Source organism: Oncorhynchus clarkii, chromosome 9 (assembly GCF_045791955.1).
Source record: "Oncorhynchus clarkii lewisi isolate Uvic-CL-2024 chromosome 9, UVic_Ocla_1.0, whole genome shotgun sequence".
Classification (NCBI taxonomy): Eukaryota; Metazoa; Chordata; class Actinopteri; order Salmoniformes; family Salmonidae; genus Oncorhynchus; species Oncorhynchus clarkii.
In genome coordinates this window covers 74,831,974-74,854,929 of record NC_092155.1, presented here as the reverse complement: position 1 = coordinate 74,854,929, position 22,956 = coordinate 74,831,974, and the positions used below count along the sequence as shown (strand labels likewise).

Below are 22,956 nucleotides of genomic sequence, written 5' to 3'. Positions count from 1 at the left end.
CCATCTCTGCAGCACTCCACCAATAAGGCCTTAATGGTAGAGAGGCCAGACAGAAGCCAGTTCTCAGTAAAAGGCATTTAACAGCCCCCTTGGAGTTTGCCAAAAGGCACCTAAAGGACTCTGACCATGAGAAACAAGATTCTCTGGTCTGATGAAACCAAGATTGAATTATTTTGCCAGAATGTCATTTGGAGGAAACCTGGCTCCATCCCTACGGTGAAACATGGGGATGGCAGCATCATGCTGTGGGGGTGTTTTTCAGCAGCAGGAACTGGGAGACTAGTCAGGATCGAGGGAAAGACGAACGGTGCACGGGTACAGAGAGATCCTTGATGAAAACCTGCTCCAGAGCCTCCTGAGTGGCGCAGCAATCTAAGGCACTACATCGAAGTGCTAGAGGCGTCACTACAGACTCGGGTTCGATACCGGGCTGTATCACAACCGGCCGTGTTCGGGAGTCCGTAGGGAGGGTTTGGTCGGGAGTCCATAGGGAGGGTTTGGTCGGGAGTCCATAGGGAGGGTTTGGTCGGGAGTCCATAGGGAGGGTTTGGTCGGGAGTCCATAGGGAGGGTTTGGTCGGGAGTCCATAGGGAGGGTTTGGTCGGGAGTCCATAGGGAGGGTTTGGTCGGGAGTCCATAGGGAGGGTTTGGTCGGGAGTCCATAGGGAGGGTTTGGTCGGGAGTCCGTAGGGAGGGTTTGGTCGGGAGTCCGTAGGGAGGGTTTGGTCGGGAGTCCGTAGGGAGGGTTTGGTCGGGAGTCCGTAGGGAGGGTTTGGTCGGGAGTCCATAGGGAGGGTTTGGTCGGGAGTCCGTAGGGAGGGTTTGGTCGGGAGTCCGTAGGGAGGGTTTGGTCGGGAGTCCATAGGGAGGGTTTGGTCGGGAGTCCATAGGGAGGGTTTGGTCGGGAGTCCATAGGGAGGGTTTGGTCGGGAGTCCATAGGGAGGGTTTGGTCGGGAGTCCATAGGGAGGGTTTGGTCGGGAGTCCATAGGGAGGGTTTGGTCGGGAGTCCATAGGGAGGGTTTGGTCGGGAGTCCATAGGGAGGGTTTGGTCGGGAGTCCATAGGGAGGGCCTTACTTGGTTCATTGCTTTCTGGAAACATTTATTTGGACACATCCATAACAATGAACTAATGAGGCCCAATTTCACCTGGCATAGAACATGTGCTCACTTGTCAAGTCACTGTTGTTCAGAGGAGCTAGCCAACAACACAGCTAACACAATCACTTCAAACTGAAGCTGGAAAGACTGCAAACTAGCTTCACTTCGTTGGAACTTTTTTCAATTGACATTTCTTTGTATACAAACATACATACATACATACATACATACACAAATTATGCAAGCTGATTCATGATTTCGACTGGCAGAGAAACGCTGCCTGCCTGCCTCGACACGTTCATTACTATGAGACACCTGGAGAACGAATTTGAATATCGAAACAATGATGCAAATGTCGAAGGACACAGACACCAAGGTTTATACAAATCTCTGCTGTTGAAAACCAAGTGTTAGTCTAAAAGAAATGTGAAATAATGTCTAGATTATTTTTATAGTGGAGATCAAGTTTATAAATTGGTTGGCTGGGCTGACGAGACAGTGGATTGGGCTGACGAGACAGTGGATTGGGCTGACGAGACAGTGGATTGGGCTGACGAGACAGTGGATTGGGCTGACGAGACAGTGGATTGGGCTGACGAGACAGTGGATTGGGCTGACGAGACAGTGGATTGGGCTGACGAGACAGTGGATTGGGCTGACGAGACAGTGGATTGGGCTGATGAGACAGTGGATTGGGCTGATGAGACAGTGGATTGGGCTGATGAGACAGTGGATTGGGCTGATGAGACAGTGGATTGGGCTGATGAGACAGTGGATTGGGCTGATGAGACAGTGGATTGGGCTGATGAGACAGTGGATTGCGCTGATGAGACAGTGGATTGCGCTGATGAGACAGTGGATTGGGCTGATGAGACAGTGGATTGGGCTGATGAGACAGTGGATTGGGCTGATGAGACAGTGGATTGGGCTGATGAGACAGTGGATTGGGCTGATGAGACAGTGGATTGGGCTGATGAGACAGTGGATTGCGCTGATGAGACAGTGGATTGGGCTGATGAGACAGTGGATTGGGCTGATGAGACAGTGGATTGGGCTGATGAGACAGTGGATTGGGCTGATGAGACAGTGGATTGGGCTGATGAGACAGTGGATTGGGCTGATGAGACAGTGGATTGGGCTGATGAGACAGTGGATTGGGCTGATGAGACAGTGGATTGGGCTGATGAGACAGTGGATTGGGCTGATGAGACAGTGGATTGGGCTGATGAGACAGTGGATTGCGCTGATGAGACAGTGGATTGCGCTGATGAGACAGTGGATTGGGCTGATGAGACAGTGGATTGCGCTGATGGGGGATTGCGCTGATGAGACAGTGGATTGCGCTGATGAGACAGTGGATTGCGCTGATGAGACAGTGGATTGCGCTGATGAGACAGTGGATTGGGCTGATGAGACAGTGGATTGGGCTGACGAGACAGTGGATTGGGCTGACGAGACAGTGGATTGGGCTGACGAGACAGTGGATTGGGCTGATGAGACAGTGGATTGGGCTGATGAGACAGTGGATTGGGCTGACGAGACAGTGGATTGGGCTGACGAGACAGTGGATTGGGCTGATGAGACAGTGGATTGGGCTGATGAGACAGTGGATTGGGCTGATGAGACAGTGGATTGGGCTGATGAGACAGTGGATTGGGCTGATGAGACAGTGGATTGCGCAGTCAGATGGAACAGAGTAAATAGGCATTTTTAGCGTCTTAGATTTATCCGGTGGTAACTTGTGGACTAGACACCGGCTGGAATGTCGTTTTAACCAAATCAGAATTAGACACATTATATAAAAACTAAAATCAGTCACCAGAAAAAGATGCCTCTCACGACGTACTCAGGCTTCAGGAGAGGAGTCTGAAGGTAACCCAGTACCGCACAGTAAAAAATGGCACATGGACTAATAAGTACCATGAATAAAAGTGACCAAACACACGTGTCTAAAATTATTTGTTTTATTCCAGAGTTTTCATATCTCTCAGATACCGGTTGTCTGTGTGGTTGGTATTTTTGGGTCGGTAGGAATGTGAAAGTATAATAACATAAACTTCTCAAAGTGCTGCTATTACCTGAAGCGCGAGCAGAACCATGGACACACGTGCACGAGCAGAACCATGTAAACACGTGCACGAGCAGAACCATGTAAACACGTGCACGAGCAGAACCATGTAAACAAGTGCACGAGCAGAACCATGTAAACACGTGCACGAGCAGAACCATGTAAACACGTGCACGAGCAGAACCATGTAAACACGTGCACGAGCAGAACCATGTAAACACGTGCACGAGCAGAACCATGGAAACACGCGCACGAGCAGAACTATGTAAACACGTGCACGAGCAGAACCATGTAAACACGTGCACGAGCAGAACCATGGAAACACGTGCTTTATCATGTACACTACATGACCAACAGTATGTGGTCACCTTCTCGTCCAACATCTCTTTTCAATATCATGGGCATTAATATTGAGTTGGTCCCCTCTCCCTTTGCTGCTATAACTGCCTCCACTCTTCTGGGAAGGCTTTCCACTAGATGTTGGAACATTGCTGCTATAACAGCCTCCACTCTTCTGGGAAGGTTTTCCACTAGATGTTGGAACATTGCTGCTATAACAGCCTCCACTCTTCTGGGAAGGCTTTCCACTAGATGTTGGAACATTGCTGCTATAACAGCCTCCACTCTTCTGGGAAGGTTTTCCACTAGATGTTGGAACATTGCTGCAGGGACTTGCTTCCATTCAGCCACAAGAGCATTAGTGAGGTTGGGCACTGATGTTGGGCGATAGTTGGGTTACAGTCGGCGTTCCAATTCATCTCAAAGGTGTTCGATGAGGTTGAGGTCAGGGCTCTGTGCAGGCCAGTCAAGTTCATCCACACCGATCTCAACAAACCATTTCTGTACTTTCCTCACTTTATGCACGGGTGCATTGTCATGCTGAAACAGGACAGGGCCTTCCCCAAACTGTTGCCACAAAGTTGGAAGCACAGAATTGTACAGAATGTCATTGTATGCTGTAGCGTCAATATTTCCCTTCACCGGAACTAAGGGGCCCGAACCATGAAAAACAGCCCCAGAACATTATTCCTCCTCCACCAAACTTTACAGTTGGCACAATGCATTGGGGCAGGTAGCGTTCTCCTGGCATCCGCCGAACCCAGATTTGTCTGTCGGACTGCCAGATGGTGAAGCGTGATTCATCACTCCAGAGAAGGCGTTTCCACTGCTCCAGAGTCCAATGGCGGTGAGTTTTACACCACTCTAGCCGAAGCTTGGCTTTGCACATAGTGATCTGAGGCTTGTGTGCGGCTGCTCTACCATGGAAACCCATTTCATGAAGCTCCCTACAAACAGTTCTTGTGTTGTGGTTGATTCCAGAGGCAGTTTGAAACTCGGCAGTGAGTGTTGTAACCGAGGACAGAGGATTATTACGTGCTGCGCGCTTCAGCACTCAGCAGTCCCGTTCGGTTAGCTTGTGTGATCTACCACTTCAAGCCTGAGCAGTTGTTGCTCCTAGACGTTTCCACTTCACAATAACAGCACTTACAGTTGACTGGGGGAAGCTCTAGCAGGGCAGAAATTTGACGAACTGACTTGTTGGGAAGGTGGCATCCTATGACGGTGCGACGTTGAAAGTCACTGAGCTCTTCAGTAAGGCCATTCTACTGCCAGTGGAGATTGCATGGCTGTGTGCTCGAATTTATACACCTGTCAACAACAGGTGTGGCTGAAATAGTTTGAAGGGGTGTCCACATTTAAGGTCACTGTCCTAGCGGGAATGATATGAAACATACACACCTCCACTGTCTGGCGCCATGCTGATAAATCTATGCCCCAAGGCATGCTGGGACAGAGGCAGCCATGATTAATATATGGACAGCGGGTGGCACATGGAGACACGACTGAGACGAGAGAGAGGGGGAGAAAGAGAGAGGGGGGAGAGAGAGAGGGGGGGAGAAAGAGGGGGGAGAGAGAGAGAGAGAGAGAGAGGAGGAAAGCGGGGGTGAGAGTGAGAAAAAGAGAAAGAGGGGGAGAGAGAGAGAGAAAGAGGAGGAAAGAGGGGGGAAGAGAGAGAAAGAGGGGGGAAGAGAGAGAGAAAGAGGGGGGAACGGAGAGAGAAAGAGGGGGAAGAGAGAGAGAAAGAGGGGGAAGAGAGAGAGAAAGAGAGGGGAAGAGAGAGAGAAAGAGGGGGGAAGAGAGAGAGAAAGAGGGGGGAAGAGAGAGAGAAAGAGGGGGGAAGAGGGGGGAAGAGAGAGAGAAAGAGGGGGGAAGAGAGGGGGAAAGAGGGGGAAGAGGGGGAAAGAGGGGGAAAGAGGGGGAAAGAGGGGGAAAGAGAGAGAGAGAAAGAGGGGGGAAAGAGAGAGAGAAAGAGGGGGGAAAGAGAGAGAGAAAGAGGGGGGAAAGAGAGAGAGAAAGAGGGGAGAAAAGAGAGAGAAAGAGGGGGGAAAAGAGAGAGAAAGAGGGGGGAAGAGAGAGAGAAAGAGGGGGGAAGAGAGAGAGAAAGAGGGGGGAAGAGAGAGAGAAAGAGGGGGGGAAGAGAGGGGGAAAGAGGGGGGAAGAGAGAGAGAGAAAAGGGGAATAGGCATTATGTACCTCCTCGTCCTCCTCCACTCCAGGTGAAAGTGAAGTGTGAGAGGTTCTGTCTGTAACAGAGGGTAGTTGGATATGGAGTGTGAGAGGTTCTGTCTGTAACAGAGGGTAGTTGGATACGGAGTGTGAGAGGTCCTGTCTGTAACAGAGGGTAGTTGGATATGGAGTGTGAGAGGTTCTGTCTGTAACAGAGGGTAGTTGGATACGGAGTGTGAGAGGTCCTGTCTGTAACAGAGGGTAGTTGGATATGGAGTGTGAGAGGCTCTGTCTGTAACAGAGGGTAGTTGGATATGGAGTGTGAGAGGTTCTGTCTGTAACAGAGGGTAGTTGGATATGTGGTGTGAGAGGTTCTGTCTGTAACAGAGGGTAGTTGGATATGGAGTGTGAGAGGTTCTGTCTGCAACCGAGGGTAGTTGGATATGGAGTGTGAGAGGTTCTGTCTGTAACAGAGGGTAGTTGGATATGGAGTGTGAGAGGTTCTGTCTGCAACCGAGGGTAGTTGGATACGGAGTGTGAGAGGTTCTGTCTGCAACAAAGGGTAGTTAGACCTGCCTCTGAAAGTCAACACCACATCGTGAAAGTGACAGTTCATTGATCACAGCCGCTGTCCCCTCCTTCCCTAGTCCATCACTTCTGTCCACACCGCCATTTTAGACTGCAGAGATCTGTAGCAGTCCGTCTCTCTCTCCCGACCTCTCTCACTGGGTCTCCCTGTCTGTAAAATCAACCGGGCTTGTATTTAATCCAGTATTTAAAAGGTGAGAAGTGGGTAAACGCTGAGAGGAGTTTAAAGAGACTGCTGCAGAATGATGGTGGCATTTAAATGCCAAGTGGCAGCGAGGGTGTGTATAATATCTCATCTTTATGGCTTGTTGCTTTTAGTTGGGCTGGCTGGCTGGCTGGCTGGCTGGCTGGCTGGCTGGCTGGCTGGCTGGCTGGACTAACGGAGTTTGTTTGCTTGTTGCTTTTAGTTGGGCTGGTTGGCTGGCTGGCTGGCTGGCTGGCTGGCTGGACTAACGGAGGTTGTTTGCTTGTTGCTTTTAGTTGGGCTGGTTGGCTGGCTGGCTGGCTGGCTGGCTGGCTGGCTGGCTGGCTAGACTAACGGAGGATGCAGTGCGTTTCAGACAGCTGCTGGAGCAGGGGGTATAGAGAACAAGGTGACAGCTGGTACAGCGTCTCTGGTCACACACACATGCAGATGGCTGTTTATTAATTACAGGAGTGAGGAGAGATGATGGGAGAAAGAGCGAGAGAGGGGAGACAGAGATTCACCATTGTAAATACAACCTCTGTTTATTGATTTTCCAATTCATACTCCAACTATTTCACATTGTGACAAAACTGTACATAGTCAATATAACATTTGAAATGTCTATTATTTTGAAAACTTTCCCATGTCAATGAAGCCCTTTGAATAGAGAGGAGTGCTAGAGAGACCAGGCAGAGGGCGAGAGACCAGGCAGAGGGCGAGAGACCAGGCAGAGAGACCAGGCAGAGAGAGGGCGAGAGACCAGGCAGAGAGACCAGGCAGAGAGCGAGAGACCAGGCAGAGGGCGAGAGACCAGGCAGAGGGCGAGAGACCAGGCAGAGAGACCAGGCAGAGAGAGGGCCAGAGACCAGGCAGAGGGCGAGAGACCAGGCAGAGAGACCAGGCAGAGAGACCAGGCAGAGGGCGAGAGACCAGGCAGAGGGCGAGAGACCAGGCAGAGGGCGAGAGACCAGGCAGCGAGAGGGCGAGAGACCAGGCAGAGAGAGGGCGAGAGACCAGGCAGAGGGCGAGAGACCAGGCAGAGGGCGAGAGACCAGGCAGAGAGAGGGCGAGAGACCAGACAGAGAGAGGGCGAGAGACCAGGCAGAGAGAGGGCGAGAGACCAGGCAGAGAGAGGGCGAGAGACCAGGCAGAGAGAGGGCGAGAGACCAGGCAGAGAGAGGGCGAGAGACCAGGCAGAGGGCGAGAGACCAGGCAGAGGGCGAGAGACCAGGCAGAGGGCGAGAGACCAGGCAGAGGGCGAGAGACCAGGCAGAGAGAGGGCGAGAGACCAGGCAGAGAGAGGGCGAGAGACCAGGCAGAGAGAGGGCGAGAGACCAGGCAGAGAGAGGGCGAGAGACCAGGAAGAGAGAGGGCGAGAGACCAGACAGAGAGAGGGCGAGAGACCAGGCAGAGGGCGAGAGACCAGGCAGAGAGACCAGGCAGAGAGAGGGCGAGAGACCAGGCAGAGAGACCAGGCAGAGGGCGAGAGACCAGGCAGAGGGCGAGAGACCAGGCAGAGAGACCAGGCAGAGAGACCAGGCAGAGAGAGGGCGAGAGACCAGGCAGAGAGACCAGGCAGAGAGACCAGGCAGAGAGACCAGGCAGAGGGCGAGAGACCAGGCAGAGGGCGAGAGACCAGGCAGAGGGCGAGAGACCAGGCAGAGGGCGAGAGACCAGGCAGAGAGACCAGGCAGAGAGAGGGCCAGAGACCAGGCAGAGGGCGAGAGACCAGGCAGAGAGACCAGGCAGAGAGACCAGGCAGAGGGCGAGAGACCAGGCAGAGGGCGAGAGACCAGGCAGAGGGCGAGAGACCAGGCAGAGGGCGAGAGACCAGGCAGAGGGCGAGAGACCAGGCAGAGGGCGAGAGACCAGGCAGAGGGCGAGAGGGAAAAGAAAGAGGCTGATGTAACCTGTTGTCTCTCTCTCCCTGGACAATTAGGCATATTTCTGTTAGACAGAGACCTCTGGAAGCACATTTCATCCAGCTGTAGATGAGACTCAAACACTGTGTTATTAGTGTGAGTCCTCAGCCGTCTCTCTCCCTCTATATCTGCAATCTGATTAAAGCACTGCTGCTAAGGATACACACACACACACTTCCCTCACACACACACCCCCACTGCTTCTTCCTCCCTGAGCCATGTGGCCCCAGCAGTGACCTCCCATCATCACCCGGCTTCCTCCCCGGGGGCCTCCTTCCCGGGCCCCTCATCCACAGCTCAGAGACAGAGGCGCCTCATGTTAATATAGATATGAGAGGGGGTTGTAGTAACAGCTTAATGATGCTTCATTTGGACTAAGTGGAAGCCCTGCTACAGAGTCTCAGTAGAAGCCCTGCTACAGAGTCTCAGTAGAAGCCCTGCTACAGAGTCTTAGTGGAAACCCTGCTACAGAGTCTTAGTAGAAGCCCTGCTACAGAGTCTCAGTAGAAACCCTGCTACAGAGTCTTAGTAGAAACCCTGCTACAGAGTCTTAGTAGAAACCCTGCTACAGAGTCTTAGTAGAAACCCTGCTACAGAGTCTCAGTAGAAACCCTGCTACAGAGTATCAGTAGAAACCCTGCTACAGAGTCTCAGTGGAAACCCTGCTACAGAGTCTTAGTGGAAACCCTGCTACAGAGTCTTAGTGGAAACCCTGCTACAGAGTATTAGTGGAAACCCTGCTACAGAGTCTTAGTGGAAACCCTGCTACAGAGTCTTAGTGGAAGCCCTGCTACAGAGTCTTAGTGGAAACCCTGCTACAGAGTCTTAGTGGAAACCCTGCTACAGAGTCTTAGTAGAAACCCTGCTACAGAGTCTTAGTAGAAACCCTGCTACAGAGTCTCAGTAGAAACCCTGCTACAGAGTCTCAGTAGAAACCCTGCTACAGAGTCTCAGTAGAAACCCTGCTACAGAGTCTCAGTAGAAACCCTGCTACAGAGTCTTAGTAGAAACCCTGCTACAGAGTATCAGTAGAAACCCTGCTACAGAGTCTCAGTAGAAACCCTGCTACAGAGTCTCAGTAGAAACCCTGCTACAGAGTATCAGTAGAAACCCTGCTACAGAGTCTCAGTAGAAACCCTGCTACAGAGTCTTAGTGGAAACCCTGCTACAGAGTCTTAGTAGAAACCCTGCTACAGAGTCTCGGTAGAAACCCTGCTACAGAGTCTTAGTAGAAACCCTGCTACAGAGTCTCAGTAGAAACCCTGCTACAGAGTCTTAGTAGAAACCCTGCTACAGAGTCTCAGTAGAAACCCTGCTACAGAGTCTCAGTAGAAACCCTGCTACAGAGTCTCGGTAGAAACCCTGCTACAGAGTCTCGGTAGAAACCCTGCTACAGAGTCTTAGTAGAAACCCTGCTACAGAGTCTCAGTAGAAACCCTGCTACCGAGTCTCAGTAGAAACCCTGCTACAGAGTCTCAGTAGAAACCCTGCTACAGAGTCTCAGTAGAAACCCTGCTACAGAGTCTTAGTAGAAACCCTGCTACAGAGTCTCAGTAGAAACCCTGCTACAGAGTCTCAGTAGAAACCCTGCTACAGAGTCTCAGTAGAAACCCTGCTACAGAGTCTTAGTAGAAACCCTGCTACAGAGTCTCAGTAGAAACCCTGCTACCGAGTCTCAGTAGAAACCCTGCTACAGAGTCTCAGTAGAAACCCTGCTACAGAGTCTCAGTAGAAACCCTGCTACAGAGTCTTAGTAGAAACCCTGCTACAGAGTCTCAGTAGAAACCCTGCTACAGAGTCTCAGTAGAAACCCTGCTACAGAGTCTCGGTAGAAACCCTGCTACAGAGTCTCGGTAGAAACCCTGCTACAGAGTCTTAGTAGAAACCCTGCTACAGAGTCTCAGTAGAAACCCTGCTACCGAGTCTCAGTAGAAACCCTGCTACAGAGTCTCAGTAGAAACCCTGCTACAGAGTCTCAGTAGAAACCCTGCTACAGAGTCTTAGTAGAAACCCTGCTACAGAGTCTCAGTAGAAACCCTGCTACAGAGTCTCAGTAGAAACCCTGCTACAGAGTCTCAGTAGAAACCCTGCTACAGAGTCTTAGTAGAAACCCTGCTACAGAGTCTCAGTAGAAACCCTGCTACCGAGTCTCAGTAGAAACCCTGCTACAGAGTCTCAGTAGAAACCCTGCTACAGAGTCTCAGTAGAAACCCTGCTACAGAGTCTTAGTAGAAACCCTGCTACAGAGTCTTAGTAGAAACCCTGCTACAGAGTCTTAGTGGAAACCCTGCTACAGAGTCTTAGTAGAAACCCTGCTACAGAGTCTTAGTAGAAACCCTGCTACAGAGTCTCAGTAGAAACCCTGCTACAGAGTCTCAGTAGAAACCCTGCTACAGAGTCTTAGTAGAAACCCTGCTACAGAGTCTTAGTAGAAACCCTGCTACAGAGTCTCAGTAGAAACCCTGCTACAGAGTCTTAGTAGAAACCCTGCTACAGAGTCTCAGTAGAAACCCTGCTACAGAGTCTCAGTAGAAACCCTGCTACAGAGTCTCGGTAGAAACCCTGCTACAGAGTCTTAGTAGAAACCCTGCTACAGAGTCTCAGTAGAAACCCTGCTACAGAGTCTCGGTAGAAACCCTGCTACAGAGTCTTAGTGGAAACCCTGCTACAGAGTCTCAGTAGAAACCCTGCTACAGAGTCTCAGTAGAAACCCTGCTACAGAGTCTTAGTAGAAACCCTGCTACAGAGTCTCAGTAGAAACCCTGCTACAGAGTCTCGGTAGAAACCCTGCTACAGAGTCTCAGTAGAAACCCTGCTACCGAGTCTCAGTAGAAACCCTGCTACAGAGTCTCGGTAGAAACCCTGCTACAGAGTCTCAGTGGAAACCCTGCTACAGAGCAACCATAGATATGGTCTGTTGCAGCTATCAAAACCAGTTCACCTGCAGTGCAGGCAGCACCGTAAAAAAAAATGTGTGTTTGTTGCTGAGCCGGGAAAACAAAGTGAGCATACTCCCTCGTCCCCATTGAGGAGCAAGCCCTTTACGAAGCAGCAAATTACAATCTCGAGGCAATTCAGACAATTTTGGAGGTGAAAAGATTTAAAATAAAAAATGTTTTAAAGTGCTTCTTCATTACATCCATTAAAGTCTCAGACAATTGTCTCCTTAAAATATTCAGCACAATCCATCTCGGCTAGCAACAATAGACACGATCAGATATATCATTTTATAGGCCGCCCCCTCACACAGAAAAGCATTTTCCAGGTCGTCTTAATTGAGAAAGAAACATCAATCCACATTTACACCTCACACTATTCTACTTGGCAGGAAAATAACTCCAGGAATTCTCTGTCTGTTTCCTCTGTTTGCTAAACCATTAAAGTCCAGTGCCTACTGGACCTACATAAATGAACACAACGTTCGAGTGAACATTGGACAGAGAAATGTAATAGATTATGGCTTGGGCGGTATACAGACTTGCATATCGTCATACCATCCTTCTCTCATCCTGGGATTTACGCGGGGGATTAAGAAGCAAAACCCGGTTGGGCCTCTACCAGAATGCTAACAAAATTAGCACAAACAAAATCAAATATTTTTTTTATTTCACCTTTATTTAACCAGGGTAGTTAGTAGCTACCGAATGTCATTTTCAGCATGGGTAGTAGCTACCGAATGTCATTTTCAGCATGTGTAGTAGCTACCGAATGTCATTTTCAGCATGGGTAGTAGCTACCGAATGTCATTTTCAGCATGGGTAGTAGCTACCGAATGTCATTTTCAGCATGGGTAGTAGCTACCGAATGTCATTTTCAGCATGGATAGTAGCTACCGAATGTCATTTTCAGCATGGGTAGTAGCTACCGAATGTCATTTTCAGCATGGGTAGTAGCTACCGAATGTCATTTTCAGCATGGGTAGTAGCTACCGAATGTCATTTTCAGCATGGGTAGTAGCTACCGAATGTCATTTTCAGCATGGGTAGTAGCTACCGAATGTCATTTTCAGCATGGGTAGTAGCTACCGAATGTCATTTTCAGCATGGGTAGTAGCTACCGAATGTCATTTTCAGCATGGGTAGTAGCTACCGAATGTCATTTTCAGCATGGGTAGTAGCTACCGAATGTCATTTTCAGCATGGGTAGTAGCTACCGAATGTCATTTTCAGTGAGTGTGGACATTTGCAACCGAAAGTGAAGGAGAGGAAGAGTGTAAATGAGCGAAGTTGTGATGCATGCTTTTCTGACGGAACAGCAGCATGTGTGCACAGAGCAGAGGGGAGAAGACCAGAAGAGAATTAAAAACTCTAGTAGGAAGCACAAGGGAAAAAACTGGCAGCTGTACAGATAACACATCCAGAGCTGTTTGACTTCTGGCAGAAAGCCATTATAAGATAGCTGATTGCATACTAGTGAACTTCACCTCATGTACACCGTACAACAGAGACTCCCTGATAGAACTACAACACCACGGACTCACCAGCTGATAGAACTACAACACTACGGACTCACCAGCTGATAGAACTACAACACTACGGACTCACCAGCTGATAGAACTACAACACCACGGACTCACCAGCTGATAGAACTACAACACTACGGACTCACCAGCTGATAGAACTACAACACTACGGACTCACCAGCTGATAGAACTACAACACTACGGACTCACCAGCTGATAGAACTACAACACTACGGACTCACCAGCTGATAGAACTATGGACTCACCAGCTGATAGAACTACAACGCTAAGGACTCACCAGCTGATAGAACTACAACACTACGGACTCACCAGCTGATAGAACTATGGACTCACCAGCTGATAGAACTACAACGCTACGGACTCACCAGCTGATAGAACTACAACACTATGGACTCACCAGCTGATAGAACTACAACACTATGGACTCACCAGCTGATAGAACTACAACACCACGGACTCACCAGCTGATAGAACTACAACACTACGGACTCACCAGCTGATAGAACTACAACACTACGGACTCACCAGCTGATAGAACTACAACACTACGGACTCACCAGCTGATAGAACTACAACACTACGGACTCACCAGCTGATAGAACTACAACACTACGGACTCACCAGCTGATAGAACTACAACACTACGGACTCACCAGCTGATAGAACTACAACACTACGGACTCACCAGCTGATAGAACTACAACACTACGGACTCACCAGCTGATAGAACTACAACACTACGGACTCACCAGCTGATAGAACTACAACACTACGGACTCACCAGCTGATAGAACTATGGACTCACCAGCTGATAGAACTACAACGCTAAGGACTCACCAGCTGATAGAACTACAACACTACGGACTCACCAGCTGATAGAACTATGGACTCACCAGCTGATAGAACTACAACGCTACGGACTCACCAGCTGATAGAACTACAACGCTACGGACTCACCAGCTGATAGAACTACAACACTATGGACTCACCAGCTGATAGAACTACAACACTATGGACTCACCAGCTGATAGAACTACAACACCACGGACTCACCAGCTGATAGAACTACAACACTACGGACTCACCAGCTGATAGAACTACAACACTACGGACTCACCAGCTGATAGAACTACAACACTACGGACTCACCAGCTGATAGAACTACAACACTACGGACTCACCAGCTGATAGAACTACGGACTCACTAGCTGATAGAACTACAACACTACGGACTCACCAGCTGATAGAACTACGGACTCACCAGCTGATAGAACTACAACACTACGGACTCACCAGCTGATAGAACTACAACACTATGGACTCACCAGCTGATAGAACTACAACACTACGGACTCACCAGCTGATAGAACTACAGCACTACGGACTCACCAGCTGATAGAACTACAACGCTACGGACTCACCAGCTGATAGAACTACAACGCTACGGCATCACCAGCTGATAGAACTACAACACTACGGACTCACCAGCTGATAGAACTACAACACTACGGACTCACCAGCTGATAGAACTATGGACTCACCAGCTGATAGAACTACAACGCTAAGGACTCACCAGCTGATAGAACTACAACGCTACGGACTCACCAGCTTCATAATGTGTTCATAATGTGTTCATAATGTGTTCGTAATGTGTTCGTAATGTGTTCGTAATGTGACAGGTGAAATTAACAACGAAATGATCTTCTTTATCTCCTAACGTACTGCACAAGTTGACTGCAGGTTTTAACTTAAAGTAGCTGCAATTATTTACATTTATTGAAAAACCTCAAAGAAATAGTTTTGACGGTATTAAAAAAAAATATCCTGTGGCGTTTTTCCGTATATACGGCATACCGCCCAAGCCTACGTTGGACATAACCACTAGGAACGCATGGGTAAGACCCAACGGTTGATATACAGGGAGTCAGATGTCCCCTGTTCAACTTAACGTCAGTCTGCACAGTGACAGATGACTCTACATCCACATGCTTCACTCACCATCTGCCTTCCATAAAACACAGAAAACAGGCCGTCTGCATTTCCCCCAAAACATACGAATGACGATAACACCCACATCAAAGAGCTGTTTGAAGGGCCTAGGCATTCCAACAACAGTGGTGGGGCCTGCAGTTAAGAGCAGGCTAGGGGGTGACTGAGGGTTAGGGATAGAGCCCTGCTCAGGGGCCAGGGTTATAGGGACAGGGTTAGAGCCCTGCTCAGGGGCCAGGGTTATAGGGACAGGGTTAGAGCCCTGCTCAGGGGCCAGGGTTATAGGGACAGGGTTAGAGCCCTGCTCAGGGGCCAGGGTTATAGGGACAGGGATAGAGCCCTGCTCAGGGGCCAGGGTTATAGGGACAGGGTTAGAGCCCTGCTCAGGGACCAGGGTTATAGGGACAAGGTTAGAGCCCTGCTCAGGGACCAGGGTTATAGGGACAGGGTTAGAGCCCTGCTCAGGGCCAGGGTTATAGGGACAGGGTTAGAGCCCTGCTCAGGGACCAGGGTTATAGGGACAGGGTTAGAGCCCTGCTCAGGGCCAGGGTTATAGGGACAGGGTTAGAGCCCTGTTCAGGGCCAGGGTTATAGGGACAGGGTTAGAGCCCTGCTCAGGGCCAGGGTTATAGGGACAGGGTTAGAGCCCTGCTCGGGGCCAGGGTTATAGGGCCAGGGTTAGAGCCCTGCTCAGGGTCAGGGTTATAGGGACAGGGTTAGAGCCCTGCTCAGGGTCAGGGTTATAGGGCCAGGGTTAGAGCCCTGCTCAGGGACCAGGGTTATAGGGACAGGGTTAGAGCCCTGCTCAGGGACCAGGGTTATAGGGACAGGGTTAGAGCCCTGCTCAGGGTCAGGGTTGTGGGGACAGGGTTAGAGCCCTGCTCAGGGTCAGGGTTGTGGGGACAGGGTTAGAGCCCTGCTCAGGGTCAGAGCCCTGCTCAGGGTCAGGGTTATAGGGAAAGGGTAGGAGCCCTGCTCAGGGTCAGGGTTATGGGGACAGGGTTAGAGCCCTGCTCAGGGTCAGGGTTATGGGGACAGGGTTAGAGCCCTGCTCAGGGTCAGGGTTATGGGGACAGGGTTAGAGCCCTGCTCAGGGTCAGGGTTATGGGGACAGGGTTAGAGCCCTGCTCAGGGTCAGGGTTATAGGGACAGGGTAGGAGCCCTGCTCAGGGGCCAGGGTTATAGGGACAGGGTAGGAGCCCTGCTCAGGGGCCAGGGTTATAGGGACAGGGTAGGAGCCCTGCTCAGGGGTCAGGGTTATAGGGACAGGGTAGGAGCCCTGCTCAGGGGTCAGGGTTATAGGGACAGGGTAGGAGCCCTGCTCAGGGGTCAGGGTTATAGGGACAGGGTAGGAGCCCTGCTCGGGGACAGAGGAAGGAAAAGGCTAGTACTCACCAGTTTAAAATCCTGAATGCTACATATGAAGTAGGGAGTGTTGGGCCTGCGGCTCTCCATATATACACAATCTGAAACACAGAGAAAGAGACAGTTAGAGGATGATAGAAAGAGTAGACAGCAGCAGCTCTAGCGGTGTGAGAGGGGGCGGGACTCGGTGTGAGAAGGGGCGGGACTCGGTGTGAGAGGGGGCGGGACTCGGTGTGAGAGGGGGCGGGACTCGGTGTGAGAGGGGGCGGGACTCGGTGTGAGAGGGGGCGGGACTCGGTGTGAGAGGGGGCAGGGATAGAGAAAGATGACTCAAGTAGCAAACAGAGTAAACTATAAAAACTGACATTATACTCGCCGGAGTTGCGTATCGAATTTAAATAAACCAAACATTTAAAATACTGTTATAGAAGGTACATTTAAAACACAAACAGCAAAGTCTATCAATAGAGGTGTATATTAAAATACAGTACAGAAACACACAGCGAGGCGTAGCTTAACGTGACCACACCTCCAAGTAGAATACAGTCTTAGGGTAGTCCCGTTACTCCCATGTAATTAGGGTAGTCCTGTTACTCCCATGTAATTAGGGTAGTCCTGTTACTCCCATGTAATTAGGGTAGTCCTGTTACTCCCATGTATTTAGGGTAGTCCTGTTACTCCCATGTAATTAGGGTAGTCCTGTTACTCCCATGTAATTAGGGTAGTCCTGTTACTCCCATGTAATTAGGGTAGTCCTGTTACTCCCATGTAATTAGGGTAGTCCTGTTACTCCCATGTAATTAGGGTAGTCCTGTTACTCCCATGTAATTAGGGTAGTCCTGTTACTCCCATGTAATTAGACTAACTCTGGTGTGATCCTAGGGTAGTCCTGTTACTACCATGTAATTAGGGTAGTCCTGTTACTCCCATGTAATTAGGGTAGTCCTGTTACTCCCATGTAATTAGGGTAGTTCTGTTACTCCCATGTAATTAGGGTAGTCCTGTTACTCCCATGTAATTAGACTAACTTTGGTGTGATCCTAGGGTAGTCCTGTTACTCCCATGTAATTAGACTAGCTCTGGTGTGATCCTAGGGTAGTCCTGTTACTCCCATGTAATTAGGCTAACTCTGGTGTGATCCTAGGGTAGTCCTGTTACTCCCATGTAATTAGACTAACTTTGGTGTGATCCTAGGGTAGTCCTGTTACTCCCATGTAATTAGACTAACTCTGGTGTGATCCTAGGGTAGTCCTGTTACTCCCATGTAATTAGACTAACTCTGGTGTGATCCTAGGGTAGTCCTGTTACTCCCATGTAATTAGACTAACTCTGGTGTGATCCTAGGGTAGTCCTGTTACTCCCATGTAATTAGACTAACTCTGGTGTGATCCTAGGGTAGTCCTGTTACTCCCATGTAATTAGACTAGCTCTGGTGTGATCCTAGGGTAGTCCTGTTACTCCCATGTAATTAGACTAGCTCTGGTGTGATCCTAGGGTAGTCCTGTTACTCCCATGTAATTAGACTAACTCTGGTGTGATCCTAGGGTAGTCCTGTTACTCCCATGTAATTAGACTAACTCTGGTGTGATCCTAGGGTAGTCCTGTTACTCCCATGTAATTAGACTAACTCTGGTGTGATCCTAGGGTAGTCCTGTTACTCCCATGTAATTAGACTAACTCTGGTGTGATCCTAGGGTAGTCCTGTTACTCCCATGTAATTAGACTAGCTCTGGTGTGATCCTAGGGTAGTCCTGTTACTCCCATGTAATTAGACTAACTCTGGTGTGATCCTAGGGTAGTCCTGTTACTCCCATGTAATTAGACTAACTCTGGTGTGATCCTAGGGTAGTCCTGTTACTCCCATGTAATTAGACTAACTCTGGTGTGATCATAGGGTAGTCCTGTTACTCCCATGTAATTAGACTAACTCTGGTGTGATCCTAGGGTAGTCCTGTTACTCCCATGTAATTAGACTAACTCTGGTGTGATCCTAGGGTAGTCCTGTTACTCCCATGTAATTAGACTAACTCTGGTGTGATCCTAGGGTAGTCCTGTTACTCCCATGTAATTAGACTAACTCTGGTGTGATCCTAGGGTAGTCCTGTTACTCCCATGTAATTAGACTAACTCTGGTGTGATCCTAGGGTAGTCCTGTTACTCCCATGTAATTAGACTAACTCTGGTGTGATCCTAAGCAAACTACTGACACTTTTTTTGTTGTGGTCTCAATACATGTTTTCAACAGCCTCCAGTGACATTATTAAGGGGAAATTGGGAAAGGGGGGGGGGGGGGGGGACACACCTAGTCAGTAGTACAACAATGCATTCAACTGAAATGCATTTAACACACTTGAAATGAAAATAATGACATAATTAGTGGGTATTATGGTTGTGGAAGGCTTATAATTAGCCGAGTTATAATTTCTGAAATCAGTAGTGCTGAACTCATTAGATTATTGCTGACCATTTGAAATGATGGGTCTTTAACCTTTAAATTGTACAAAGCTTAGAGAAAAAAGTGTTTGATTTTATTTAGATATCGTGCATCGCCCGGTCCTATCTGGGAGGTGAAGTATTCAATAATGTAGTTTCGTATTTCGGAACGAATCAAGGCATTAGATTGTACCAGATGCCACTAAAATAGAGCTTGTGCTGCACAACTTTTTTTGCGGGGCACGCTCCCCCGGACCCCCCCCCACACCCAGCCAGGAATTCCCTGTCTGCATACATTTTCTAATTTGCCCGGCTACTCAATGTACTTAAGGAAAGCACTGTGACGGATTGTGTGTTTGAATTCGGACTAGTCGGGCTGTGCTGCTAAATTGAATGTGACTGGTGCTATGGCCAGGTCATCAACCCTCAACTCCTTAACAAAAACATTCACACAGCACAGGAGACAAAAAGACACCGGCTACAGGACAAATGGTGCCCTATTCCATATGGAGTGCACTACTTTTCACCAGGGCCCATAGGGAACTAACTATATAGGGAATAGGGGGCCATTTGGGACATAGCATGACACTTCTGCTGCTGAGAGGAGGGGAGACCAGGGGGTTAGGCTGTACCACAGACCGGGGGGTTAGGCTGTACCACAGACCGGGGGGTTAGGCTGTACCACAGACCGGGGGGGTTAGGCTGTAATACAGACCGGGGGGTTAGGCTGTAATACAGACCGGGGGGTTAGGCTGTAACACAGACCGGGGGGTCAGGCTGTAACACAGACCGGGGGGTCAGGCTGTAACACAGACCGGGGGGTTAGGCTGTACCACAGACCGGGGGGTTAGGCTGTACCACAGACCGGGGGGTTAGGCTGTACCACAGACCGGGGGGTTAGGCTGTACCACAGACCGGGGGGTTAGGCTGTACCACAGACCGGGGGGTTAGGCTGTACCACAGACCGGGGGGTTAGGCTGTACCACAGACCGGGGGGTTAGGCTGTACCACAGACCAGGGGGTTAGGCTGTAACACAGACCAGGGGGTTAGGCTGTGACACAGACCAGGGGGTTAGGCTGTGACACAGACCAGGGGGTTAGGCTGTGACACAGACCAGGGGGTTAGGCTGTGACACCGACCAGGGGGTTAGGCTGTGACACAGACCAGGGGGTTAGGCTGTAACACAGACCAGGGGGTTAGGCTGTAACACAGACCAGGGGGTTAGGCTGTAACACAGACCAGGGGGTTAGGCTGTAACACAGACCAGGGGGTTAGTCTGTAACACAGACCAGGGGGTTAGTCTGTAACACAGACCAGGGGGTTAGTCTGTAACACAGACCAGGGGGTTAGTCTGTAACACAGACCAGGGGGTTAGTCTGTAACACAGACCAGGGGGTTAGTCTGTAACACAGACCAGGGGGTTAGTCTGTAACACAGACCAGGGGGTTAGTCTGTAACACAGACCAGGGTGTTAGGCTGTAACACAGACCAGGGTGTTAGGCTGTACCAGACCAGTTAAACAGCCAGCTAGCAGTGAACTCTCCTTAAACCTCTAGTTCATTAAGATAAAACATGATAATTCCTGTTCTATTTCAGGTCTCTTTGTAAAGAAAAACTATCAGGTGTTGTTTTCTGAATGTTGTAAGCAAAAGGTATCAGAATAGATTCTGCTTGGCAAAACATGCATTATAAAGGCAGCCACACACACACACACACACACAGAGAGAGGGAGTAAGATACACAATCAGAGGTCTGATGTATTCATCTACTTTTCACTATTGATTGTAAAAGCAGACATGTAATGATCCACAACCAATCAGTGTGTAGAGTCTGATCTGGCCTCGCTGCCCTTTACCCAACACTGAACATTCTGACATGAGTCACTGAGCAGTCACGACATGCTAACTGCCGGCCAGCCAGCCAGCGAGAGAGAGAGAGCGCGAGAAATGGGGGAGGGCCTCCTTGCCCTCTCTGAACCTTCCTTTATATTCTACAAAAGCCTCTGACAGACCGTTAGCATTAGCAATTCAGAGTCAATGACAACGGCACACTTAGCATTAGCATTGAGGAAGCACAGACGTAGGTAGGAGGAGACATGTCAGGGTGCCAAATGCCCCCCTTATTCCATACACAGTCAGGGTCCACGGGGCTCTGGTCTGAAGTAGTGCACTGTGAAGGGAAAAGGGCACCATTTGGGACACAGGAGTGGTCTCTTTCAGGTAGGAGGCACTTGCAGACGTGTTCATAAGGCCAAAAGAAAATGAACTGAAACACTTATAACCCTTTACTGTTTAGAAAAAGGTTTTGCTACAGCATTCCCTATTAAACATGACCCAGGCAGGCAAACAAGACGCTTCTAGAAGCTTCTATATTTTCTTCCTGTCAGTTGCCGTGGGCATCGTTAATAATTTGTTTGTGCGGGTTGTTGTTGTTATTGATCTGGTCGTGTTGTTGTTGTTATTGATCTGGTCGGGGTTGTTGTTGTTATTGATCTGGTCGGGGTTGTTGTTGTTATTGATCTGGTCGGGGTTGTTGTTGTTATTGATCTGGTCGTGTTGTTGTTGTTATTGATCTGGTCGGGGTTGTTGTTGTTATTGATCTGGTCGGGGTTGTTGTTGTTATTGATCTGGTCGGTGGATGTTGTTGTTATTGATCAGGTCGGGGTTGTTGTTGTTATTGATCTGGTCGGGGTTGTTGTTGTTATTGATCTGGTCGGGGTTGTTGTTGTTATTGATCAGGTCGGGGTTGTTGTTGTTATTGATCAGGTCGGGGTTGTTGTTGTTGATCTGGTCGGTGGATGTTGTTGTTATTGATCTGGTCGGTGGATGTTGTTGTTATTGATCTGGTCGGGGTTGTTGTTGTTATTGATCTGGTCGGGGTTGTTGTTGTTACTGATCTGGTCGTGTTGTTACTGATCTGGTTGTGTTTTATCTACAGCTGTTATTGATCTGGTCGGGGTTGTTGTTATTGATCTGGTCGTGTTGTTGTTATTGATCTGGTCGTATTGTTGTTATTGATCTGGTCGTATTGTTGTTATTGATCTGGTCGTATTGTTGTTATTGATCTGGTCGTATTGTTGTTATTGATCTGGTCGTGTTGTTGTTACTGATCTGGTCGTGTTATGTACAGCTGTTATTGATCTGGTCGTGTTGTTGTTACTGATCTGGTCGTGTTGTTGTTATTGATCTGGTCGTATTGTTGTTATTGATCTGGTCGTGTTGTTGTTATTGATCTGGTCGTGTTGTTGTTATTGATCTGGTCGTGTTGTTGTTATTGATCTGGTCGTATTGTTGTTATTGATCTGGTCGTATTGTTGTTATTGATCTGGTCGTATTGTTGTTATTGATCTGGTCGTATTGTTGTTACTGATCTGGTCGTATTGTTGTTACTGATCTGGTCGTGTTGTTGTTATTGATCTGGTCGTGTTGTTGTTATTGATCTGGTCGTGTTATCTACAGCTGTTATTGATCTGGTCGTGTTGTTGTTATTGATCTGGTCGTGTTGTTTTTATTGATCTGGTCGTGTTGTTGTTATTGATCTGGTCGTGTTGTTTTTATTGATCTGGTCGTGTTGTTGTTATTGATCTGGTCGTGTTATCTACAGCTGTTATTGATCTGGTCGTGTTGTTGTTATTGATCTGGTTGTGTTGTTGTTATAGAGCTGGTCGTGTTGTTGTTATTGATCTGGTCGTGTCAACTACAGCTGTTATTGGTTGTGTTATCTACGAGGCTGCAGCGAGGTTCAATAAAGATATCAAATAGCTGAGGAGAGCGATGCAGGACATGTTTGCAGGCTCTGATAGACAGACAAAGCCCAGGGTACGATCTGAGCTCTCCTTAGACTGACAAAGCCCAGGGTACTATCAGAGCTCTCCTTAGTACCCTGGGCTTTGTTTGTCTAAGGAGAGCTCTGATAGACAGACCAAGCCCAGGGTACTATCAGAGCTCTCCTTAGACAAACAAAGCCCAGGGTACTAAGGAGAGCTCTGATAGTACCCTGGGCTTTGTCAGTCTAAGGAGAGCTCAGATCGTACCCTGGGCTTTGTTTGTCTAAGGAGAGCTCTGATAGTACCCTGGGCCTTGTCTGTAAGGAGAGCTCTGATAGTACCCTGGGCTTGGTCTGTCTAAGGAGAGCTCTGATAGACAGACCAAGCCCAGGATACTAAGGAGAGCTCTGATAGTACCCTGGGCCTTGTCTGTCTAAGGAGAGCTCTGATAGTACCCTGGGCCTTGTCTGTCTAAGGAGAGCTCTGATAGTACCCTGGGCTTGGTCTGTCTAAGGAGAGCTCTGATAGACAGACAAAGCCCAGGG

General features: G+C 49.1%; 1 protein-coding gene across 1 annotated transcript in view; it reads right to left on the bottom strand.

The window, feature by feature from the left end:
* LOC139416950 (arginine-glutamic acid dipeptide (RE) repeats a) overlaps nt 1–22,956 on the bottom strand; it is a 347,908-nt gene that overhangs the window by 169,834 nt on the left and 155,118 nt on the right. Inside the window, exon 4 of the mRNA XM_071166149.1 lies at nt 16,242–16,312. Coding sequence (XP_071022250.1) covers nt 16,242–16,312 — 71 coding nt within the window. The remainder of the gene's footprint in view (nt 1–16,241; nt 16,313–22,956) is intronic.